We start from the raw sequence: 10,338 nt of genomic DNA on the forward strand, positions 1-10,338 counted from the left end.
GACTTTCTCGTCTGTTGATGAGAATCTGTTGGAGGAGTTTACTGCTCTTCATCATCGGAATCATCATCATCAACCCCAGTTACTGCAGCGGCCCCCGTGAGTCATGTGCATTAACAGCGTGAGGTTGAGTGCAGCTTCCTGCAGTAATCCTGAGCTCCACCATGAGAGCTCTGAGACCAGAACCAGCCAGAACAGAAACCACGTCTGTTCCCTACCTTCTACTTTCTTTTCTTTTCTTTACTTATTCTTTCTTTTTTTATCTTCCTTCCAACTTCCTCCTCTCCTTTCCTCTTAATTCATTTCTTTATTTCTGTCTCTTTGCCTGCATCTCTTTCATCTTCCTTTTCTTCATTTATTTTTTCTAAAATGTGATTAAGGTGTAAAGTCGCTTTAAACAGTCGGAGTGCACTGATTAAAGGAGAAACGCTCGCTCCGTGCTGTAACGTGACCGAGAGAAACGTGTCAGAGCGACGAAGGCGTTAAGTCCTGAAAGCAGAAACGCTGTGAGGAAGTAAAGTCGTGTTCAGTCGGCGGTGTGTGTGCGAGTCATGTGTGAGTTGTGTATTGTTGTGTAGTGACACTAATGTACTTATGTGTTACAGGTTTCAGCCAATCAGAGCTCACTTTACTGAATCTATTCCTGTAATAAGCTGGAGTCTTATTGGACAAATTCTAAATGCATTTCTGTGACAAAAATGGTTTAAAAAAATCTGGAAATGCTCAGTATCTGTACAGACACACACACACACACACACACACACACACACACACACACACACTGTTTCTACTGTTGTACACATCATTAACATCATTAACATTAAGGCTAACTTCTGTGTGTGTGTGTGTGTGTGTGTAGTCTCCTGGGAAACCCTCCGTATTCCGGGTGTACTACAGCGCTTGGCGTTTACGTACCTAATCGTGGCCATGTTGGATGTTTCCATGGCTCGAGCTCGGCTGGGCGGATCGTCTACGGTGAGTCTTAGTTTTATACAGCGGTTTTCCAAAAAACTGCGCAAAGAGGAAATATGGAAACAAGATAATGAGGGAAGTGAGGGGTTAAGGAACAGGGAGCGTGGCAGGGAGAGATCTGGGAAAGCTGAAAGTGGGGAATCTTGGGGGAAGAAGAGAACAAGGAAATGAGAAGATGCAGCAATTGAAGGATGAGGAAAACAGGGAAAATTGAGAAATAGGGATAGAAAAAAAGCTCTTTCCTTCCCTTGATAAAGAACAGAATTGGAATGAGGAAACAATGGAGCCAAAAATGTAGGGCAACAAGGAAGGAAGTGAACTAGGAAACTAGGAAATAAGTGAGCTCAAGAATGCGGGAGCAAGAAAATTGGGCAACAAAGTGGGTATGAGGGACCTGGGGAAGGAGAGAACAAGGGAACCTGGGAATGAGGGAATGAGGGAGGAGAAATGAAGCTCAGGAGTGTGGTAGAAAAAAAGAAACATAGGACATCAGGATTAAGGGTTTAGGGAACTGAGAATGAATGGGAGGAGGAAGCTCGGGATGGAGGGAACAGAGAAATGAGGAAGTGAAGGTGGTGAGGAACGAGGGAGGTGGGAAACAAAGCAATAAAAGAGAAAACAGACAAGTGAGGAATCTGGGGATGGAGTGAGCAAGAAATCTGGGAACTGAGGAAACTTGGGAACTGGGAAATAAAGAACCAGTGGAGCTGAGGAACTTGTGTATAAGATGGCTGTCGTGTGTGTGTGTGTGTGTGTGTGTTCTCAGGATGTCTGGTGGTATCCAGTTCATGACATCGTCCTTTACTGGCCGGCGTGGGTGTGTGTGTTCGTGCTGGAATTGCTGTGGCTGTGTGTGACGTTCCTGCTGCCAGTTCCGGACTGCCCGAGGTGAGAGCATTAAAGAGCAAGCCGAGAGAAAACCGGGTTCTAGCACAGACGCAGAACCTTAACTGTGCTGGAGCTAATCTCTTTCCCTTCACCATATGTGTGAAGTACAGATCAACAGGAAGTGCACTACACTGTTCTAAATGGAAAATCCAGATGATTAAATAAGGAGAATTAATTTTTTAATGAAACTACCCAAACCCACATCCGGGATCAGAGCTAATGATCAATATTTTCATGTTAATTAACAGAGAGACATTAGCAGAAGAGATGAATAGCTAATTAAGCTCCTGCGGAGTTTCTGCAGCGCTCTCTGCCTCTTTTATCTGCTCAAATTTATTACATTTATCAAATTGAACGTGAATTTTCCATCACGCTTCCCTTCAGCCAGATGAATGAAACATTACAGCGGCATAAATTCAGTCTAAACACCGTTCTTTCCCTTAGACTGGATTTCCTGCTTTTATCGTTTGCGTAATCAGAACCTCATTAAATCAGGAGTGGAGTTTAAACAGAGGAGAGACGTTTCTGCTTCCGATCGGATCAGGAGCATTCCACACGGGACTCACTCAGTAAATAAAAAGATATAAATGTGTAAATGTCCCGTGTTCAGCTAAGGAATTAACACTCCGACGATGTTAACTACAAACTCGCTCAAATACAAACTCCCAAAAGTACTGATAATACTGAGATACAAGTTGTTTTGGTGTATTTTGGGGTACTTTTAGATGTTTTGGGGGAAATTTTAGACGTTTTGGGGGAAATTTTAGGTGTTTTGGGGTACTTTTAGATGTTTTGGGGTACTCTTAGATGTTTTGGGGTACTTTTAGATGTTTTGGGGTACTCTTAGATGTTTTGGGGGAAATTTTAGATGTTTTGGGGTACTCTTAGATGTTTTGGGGTACTCTTAGATGTTTTGGGGGAAATTTTAGATGTTTTGGGGTACTTTTAGATGTTTTGGGGTACTCTTAGATGTTTTGGGGTACTTTTAGATGTTTTGGGGGAAATTTTAGATGTTTTGGGGTACTCTTAGATGTTTTGGGGGAAATTTTAGATGTTTGGGGTACTTTTAGATGTTTTGGGGTACTTTTAGATGTTTTGGGGGTACTTTTAGATGTTTTGGGGTACTTTTAGATGTTTTGGGGGAAATTTTAGATGTTTTGGGGTACTTTTAGATGTTTTGGGGGAAATTTTAGATGTTTGGGGGTACTTTTAGATGTTTTGGGGTACTTTTAGATGTTTTGGGGGTACTTTTAGATGTTTTGGGGTACTTTTAGATGTTTTGGGGTACTTTTAGATGTTTTGGGGTACTCTTAGATGTTTTGGGGGAAATTTTAGATGTTTGGGGGTACTTTTAGATGTTTTGGGGTACTTTTAGATGTTTTGGGGGTACTTTTAGATGTTTTGGGGTACTTTTAGATGTTTTGGGGGAAATTTTAGATGTTTTGGGGTACTTTTAGGTGTTTTGGGGGAAATTTTAGATGTTTTGGGGTACTTTTAGGTGTTTTGGGGTACTTTTAGATGTTTTGGGGTACTTTTAGATGTTTTGGGGGAAATTTTAGGTGTTTGGGGGTACTCTTAGATGTTTTGGGGGAAATTTTAGATGTTTGGGGGGAAATTTTAGATGTTTTGGGGGAAATTTTAGGTGTTTTGGGGTACTTTTAGATGTTTTGGGGGTACTTTTAGGTGTTTTGGGGGAAATTTTAGATGTTTTGGGGGAAATTTTAGGTGTTTTGGGGTACTTTTAGATGTTTTGGGGTACTCCTTAGATGTTTTGAGAGTATTTGTAGATGTTTTCGGGTATTGTTTGTGTTATTTAGGTGTATTGCTGATGTGTTGAGGGGAGGTTTTAGTGTATTGATAGTATTTTGAGGGTAATTTTTGATGTTTCAGTGTGTTCTGGGGTATTTTCTGGGTGTATTGGGGGTATGTATGGATGTTTTTTAGCTTTTTGTGTTTTTTTGGTGTCTTATTTGATCTTTGTTTTTTTCCTTTTGTGTCTTTTTGTTTCATTTGGGTTTCCTTTCTGGTTCTTTAGTGATTTCAGGTGTATTTTGAGCTTTCCAGTCTTTTCTGTTCCATTGGGATTTTTTTATTTTATAAGATCTTTCGAAGGCTTCGGTTTAGTCTTTTTTTCTTTTATTTAGAGATTTGGGGGATTTAGGGTTTCTTTTTGGGACTCTTTGTGATATTTTTCTTTCTGGCTTTTGTTTGTGTCTTTTGGATCATGTTGGTTCAGTAATTTTTTGGGGGGTCTTTCGGTGTTTTCTGTGGAAAAGAGGAATACAGTGTGTGTTTGTTGGCGTCGCTGTCCATGGTGCTGAAACGGTTCTGCTTTGGCGCCACCATCATAAAAAACAAAGCGTCCTGACTGAGTTCAGCTCCTAAACATAACCAGGACGATGAAGTTCTTTAGTCGGTGCTGACTTTTTTTGCCCGCTGTAGTGGATCCTTTGGATTTTTAAAAATCTTGTTGAACGTTTTTGTGTATTTCATGGAGTCTGTTGTGTTTTTGTCTTTGGGGTGTGGGGTTTATTTTAAGGGATTAGGGGTTTATTTTAAGGGTTTAGGGGTTTATTTGAAGGGATTAAAGGTTTATTTGAAGGGTTTAGGGGTTTATTTTAAGGGTTTAGGGGTTTATTTGAAGGGTTTAGGGGTTTATTTGAAGGGATTAGGGGTTTATTTGAAGGGTTTAGGGGTTTATTTTAAGGGATTAGGGGTTTATTTGAAGGGTTTAGGGGTTTATTTTAAGGGATTAGGGGTTTATTTGAAGGGTTTAGGGGTTTATTTTAAGGGATTAGGGGTTTATTTAAGTCTTATGGAACTTATGTCCATTCAGTTGTATTTTAGATATTTAGATATTTTCAATGTGCTTCTTTGGGTCTTTTGGTGTTTTATGTTCTTCAGGTATTTTGGGGTTTCATTTGGGATTGCTTTAGTTTCTTGGTAAGGCCTCTGGAGCTCTTTTAGGAGATTATTTTGTTTCCATTTTAGTTTTTTGTTATTTGGCTTTTTAAGACTTTTTTGTGTATTTTGTGTATGTTAACTTCCTTTCAAGTTTAACATGTCTTTCATTAAAATGAATTATTGCTGTGTTGCTTGCTCTTTCTCTCTGTGTGTGTGTGTGTGTGTGTGTGTGCGTGTGTGTTCTGTAGAGGATATCTGGGTCCAGGTGGGATTGGAGATTTTGGACTTTACCCAAATTGCACCGGGGGAGCTGCAGGTTACATCGACCGCTGGCTGCTGGGAGAAAACCACATTTACCAAACACCATCATCACGGGTAAACACACACACACTCACACACACACACACACACACACACACACACACTTCCACAGCCAGACTGTTAATTTTCTTTTTGTCTCTCGCTCTCTCTCAGGTTGTGTATCAGACCACAGTCTCATACGATCCTGAGGGAGTTTTGGGAAGCGTTAACTCCATACTCATGGCTTTCCTCGGCCTTCAGGTACACACACACACACACACACACATATATATATACACACACACACACACACACACACACACACACATATATATATATATATACACACACACACACACTTGCACACACAGACAAATGTAATGAAAGAAAACCCTTTCTCTCTCAGTATCAATGTATTATTCACAGGCTGTTTGATTTAGTATGTATGTCTGTGTGTGTGTCTGTGTGTGCGTGTGTGTATATATATCTGTGTGTGTGTGTGTGTGTGTGTGTTACAGGCAGGAAAGATTCTCCAGCACTACAGAGATCACCCCAGACAGATAATGACCCGTTTCCTCATATGGGGTTTTGTCCTGGTACACTGCTTCTCTCTGGGTTTTTTAAAGCTTTTTTTATTGGAAAAGTTTAGAGTTATAAAATTAATTCATTACTTTAATATATTATTTATTTAATTTTTTTGTTATATAAAAAATATATCATTTCACAGTTTTCTGTATCTGAATAAATCTAATTATCTTGTAAAAACTTACAAAGATAAAGTAGGAAATTGCTTGATAAATTAATTTGTCTATTATTATTATTATTATTATTATTATTCTGTAGGGAATCATCTCGGCTATTCTGACTAAATGCTCAAGAGATCACGGCTTCATCCCCGTCAACAAGAATTTATGGTAAATCATCATTATTATTTTAAAGTTTATTGAACTACTGATTTGTATTTTAGTGTAAATATTATATAATAATAACGATGTAATGTCTGGTGTATTGAATGAGCTCCATCTCTGTGCAATCTCCAGTATATAATTAATAAATGAAATAAATTAAATAAATTTCATAATTAATAAATGAAATAATTGTGTGTTTATGGTAAATGTAAAAGTAGTAAATGTGTAGATGGATGTGGTGTTTATTTGTTGAGTCTGAAGCTGATGGTCAGATTATCTCGTTATATTTCTGACTGCAATACTCCATCTTTAAGTGGTGTGTGTGTGTGTGTGTGTGCGCGTGTGCGCGCGCGTGCGCGCGTGTGTGTGTGTGCTCGTGTGCACGCGCGTGTGTGTGTTTAGGTCTCTGTCATACGTGACGACACTCAGCTGTTTTGCCTTCGTGTTGCTGATGTTGTGTTATTACACGGTGGACGTGAGGAGATGGTGGAGTGGAGCGCCGTTCTTCTACCCAGGTGAGCTCACCTGTAACATCTGTAACATCTGTAACACTCCTTCACAACATGACTGCTTCAACTGTTGATGAGCACATGTGTCTCTCTCTCTCTCTCTCTGTGCGTGTGATTATGACTTACAGTCAGGAGAAATAAGTTCTGATTGTGTTATTTAATATACTTACAGTTACTTTATTACTATTAATATACTTCCATTGTGTATATCTGCTTCACATTCACACACATCTTACACACTTATGAAATATATGATCAGTCAGGAAGATTTCACACAGTAAGTAGCAATCGCAGTGAAGGTGAAGGAGCTTCCTAAAGTTCTCAGAAACAACATTCGAATGGAAAAAGCTACAGATCCGTAGCAAAGACCTTAAACATCCCTGTCAGTACAACTGGCTCCATAACATGCAGGTGGAAAGTTCATGGAACTTCAGCTCATCATCTCACTCCACGCTCTCAGACTAATGATAAGGAAGGTAAGAGAGAAGCCAGCAGTCACTCGAAAAGAGCTGCAGGATGACCTGAAAGCAGCAGCAGCAGCAGTTACACAGAGAGCAATAAGCCACGACCTGCACCTCAATCAGCTCCGTTCCAACCACAAAAACCAAAGTGTCTGAACGCTCATTGCTCCTCACTGTGTTTCTTTATAATGCTGTTCTTCTGTGCCGTCAGGTATGAACTCCATCCTGGTGTACGTGGGTCATGAGGTGTTTCAGGATTACTTCCCATTCCGCTGGAAAATGAGGAACAGCCAATCACACGCCGAGCACCTGACCCAGAACCTGCTGGCCACGTGTGTGTGGATGCTGATTTCCTACATCCTCTACAGGAAGAAGATCTTCTGGAAGATTTAAATTCCCACATCACCACCTCACACACCCCGGACCTCAATCCTCCCCTCAATCCTCCACCCTTCAATCCACCCCTCAATCCTCCCCTCAATCCTCCCCTCAATCCTCCCTTCAATCCTCCCTTCAATCCTCCCCTCAATCCTCCCTTCAATCCTCCCTTCAATCCTCCCCTCAATCCTCCCTTCAATCCTCCCTTCAATCCTCCCCTCAATCCTCCCTTCAATCCTCCCTTCAATCCTCCCTTCAATCCTCCCTTCAATCCTCCCCTCAATCCTCCCCTCAATCCTCCCTTCAATCCTCCCCTCAATCCTCCACCCCTCAATCCTCCCCTCAATCCTCCTCCCCTCAATCCTCCCCTCAATCCTCCCTTCAATCCTCCCCTCAATCCTCCACCTCTCAATCCTCCCCTCGATCCTCCACCCCTCAATCCTCCCCTCAATCCTCCCCTCAATCCTCCTCCCTTCAATCCTCCCCTCAATCCTCCACCCCTCAATCCTCCCCTCAATCCTCCACCCCTCAATCCTCCCCTCAATCCTCCCCTCAATCCTCCCCCCGATCCTCCACCCCTCATCCTCCCCTCAATCCTCCCCTCAATCCTCCCCTCGATCCTCCACCCCTCAATCCTCCCTCAATCCTCCACCCTTCAATCCTCCACCCTTCAATCCTCCCCTCAATCCTCCCCTCAATCCTCCACCCCTCAATCCTCCCCTCAATCCTCCCTTCAATCCTCCCCTCAATCCTCCCCTCAATCCTCCACCCCTCAATCCTCCCCTCAATCCTCCCCTCAATCCTCCCCTCAATCCTCCACCCCTCAATCCTCCACCCCTAAATCCTCCTCCCCTCAATCCTCTCCTCAATCCTCCCCTCAATCCTCCTCCCCTCAATCCTCCCCTCAATCCTCCCCTCAATCCTCCCCTCAATCCTCCTCCCCTCAATCCTCCCCTCAATCCTCCACCCTTCAATCCTCCCCTCAATCCTCCCTTCAATCCTCCCCTCAATCCTCCCCTCAATCCTCCCCTCAATCCTCCACCCCTCAATCCTCCCCTCAATCCTCCCCTCAATCCTCCCCTCAATCCTCCACCCTTCAATCCACCCCTCAATCCTCCCCTCAATCCTCCCTTCAATCCTCCCCTCAATCCTCCCCTCAATCCTCCACCCCTCAATCCTCCCCTCAATCCTCCCCTCAATCCTCCCCTCAATCCTCCACCCCTCAATCCTCCACCCCTCAATCCTCCACCCTTCAATCCTCCCCTCAATCCTCCCTTCAATCCTCCCCTCAATCCTCCCCTCAATCCTCCCCTCAATCCTCCTCCCCTCAATCCTCCACCCCTCAATCCTCCACCCCTCAATCCTCCTCCCCTCAATCCTCTCCTCAATCCTCCCCTCAATCCTCCCCTCAATCCTTCACCCCTTAAACCAGTTTTCAGAAAGAAATCTGAGGACGCTACTCGTGATTAAAATCTCACTGACTTGCAGTAATTCAAATATCTAAAGAATACGGTGGCACTTATTTTTAATCAGGCAGGAAGTTAGTCTCAAGTTCAGAGTCTCAGTCAAGATTCAACCCAAGAAAAGACGAATATTGGAACAATAAATTGCGTCAGATCGCTTTTTATATTTTGAATAGTGCTAATGAACATGTCACACGAGTCAAAGAGTCAAACGCAGCAGAACCTGTCAGAGCCACAATAATCCCAAAACACACAAAAAACAGAGAAAGTCATGTATCTGTGGATTCTCATCTCCTTCCTCCTTTAGTAAAACTTTTTTTTTTTTAAACTATTTTGAAATTGCAAAAATCCTCACATCATTTATAAACATCCCAAATGTAAAATAAAATCCGAATTAGTCATATTTGTAATATTATATGAAACCTGGGATAAATATTATATCTGTGCTGTATGTTGTACTCCTCAGGGTCAGTGGTGGGGCGGGGCTTAAGCTAACTCTGATCAGCCAATCAGAAACTTAATCATATCATCACTAGCCGATCTTTTCACCTTTGCCTCAACATACTCATTAACACTCATTTAATTATACAATAATACTATATAATAATGTAATAATTAGCTGAACGTTAGCTAGCTGGGTAGCTTCTCTAATGTTGTGAATATATTATATAGTGTAATTAAGATCAGTATTTTATGCTAATCAATACGTCACGATTAAATTTCATTAAGCTCCGCCCTTACTCTTATTTTCTCTCGTTTATTAGCACTATTCTGGATCTAATGATCGTTTCTGGTACAATTTGCTCACTCTTAACCCCGGTCCTTTCTCTGTTCTATCTACAGAGGGTTTGTAGAGTTGAAATGCAGCGTACTGTGATCATTTTTATTATAATGAATAATTAGAAGATAAACGGAGGAGATAAAGAGATAAACGAGGTGAGCAGTGGAACTTCTCAGCCAGCTGTTTTCTTCAAATTCGATGTTTTTGTGATTTTTATTACATCATGTTGATTTCCTGTGTAAATAATGTGAGATTTCTAAACCAGATGAACGATTTTTATCTCCTGTTACGCCGTAAAACTGTTTACTCAACTTTTATTATTCAGGACACTAAAACTTTATTTATATTGCCAAATGCTACAGTTTAAAGAGTTTAGAACAAATTCACACAAAATGTTTTAAGTGTTAGTGTGATTTCTGGATTTATTACACTTACATTAATGTACAGTATTTTAGCTTTTGTACTTTAGAAAAGACAACTGACCTGTTTTTTTGTTTTATTTTATAAAAAAAAACTTCATTTTTTAAAAAATGTTTCATCTCATTTTTATTTGAGTTTGGAAATAAAAGATCATTTTGTGCTGGAAGATAAATAAAGAACTAAAAATATCATCAGTATTCATTTTTCTCCAACAGAATTTTCCATTTTTCCATTAAAACAGGATTTCTCAGTGTTTCTGTGTAAAAGTGAGAGATGGAATTGGGATTATTATTATTAAACAATGATGATGCAGTAATCTGACATTTTTAACAGACATGCATGCTAAACTCGCTAGCT

At 41.1% G+C, this 10,338-nt stretch overlaps 1 protein-coding gene across 1 annotated transcript in view; it reads left to right on the forward strand.

The window, feature by feature from the left end:
* The window catches only part of hgsnat (heparan-alpha-glucosaminide N-acetyltransferase), a 17,198-nt gene extending 9,730 nt beyond the window's left edge, over nucleotides 1-7,468 (forward strand). The window contains exons 10-18 of the mRNA XM_053231119.1: nucleotides 1-96; nucleotides 857-972; nucleotides 1,736-1,857; nucleotides 5,010-5,136; nucleotides 5,236-5,322; nucleotides 5,580-5,657; nucleotides 5,905-5,975; nucleotides 6,372-6,484; nucleotides 7,151-7,468. The exon at nucleotides 1-96 is cut by the window's left edge and continues 65 nt beyond it. Of these exons, the coding sequence (XP_053087094.1) occupies nucleotides 1-96; nucleotides 857-972; nucleotides 1,736-1,857; nucleotides 5,010-5,136; nucleotides 5,236-5,322; nucleotides 5,580-5,657; nucleotides 5,905-5,975; nucleotides 6,372-6,484; nucleotides 7,151-7,332 (992 nt within the window). The 3' untranslated portion in view covers nucleotides 7,333-7,468. The remainder of the gene's footprint in view (nucleotides 97-856; nucleotides 973-1,735; nucleotides 1,858-5,009; nucleotides 5,137-5,235; nucleotides 5,323-5,579; nucleotides 5,658-5,904; nucleotides 5,976-6,371; nucleotides 6,485-7,150) is intronic.
* Nucleotides 7,469-10,338: the final 2,870 nt, after the last annotated feature.

Source organism: Pangasianodon hypophthalmus, chromosome 28 (assembly GCF_027358585.1).
Source record: "Pangasianodon hypophthalmus isolate fPanHyp1 chromosome 28, fPanHyp1.pri, whole genome shotgun sequence".
Lineage (NCBI taxonomy): Eukaryota > Metazoa > Chordata > Actinopteri > Siluriformes > Pangasiidae > Pangasianodon > Pangasianodon hypophthalmus.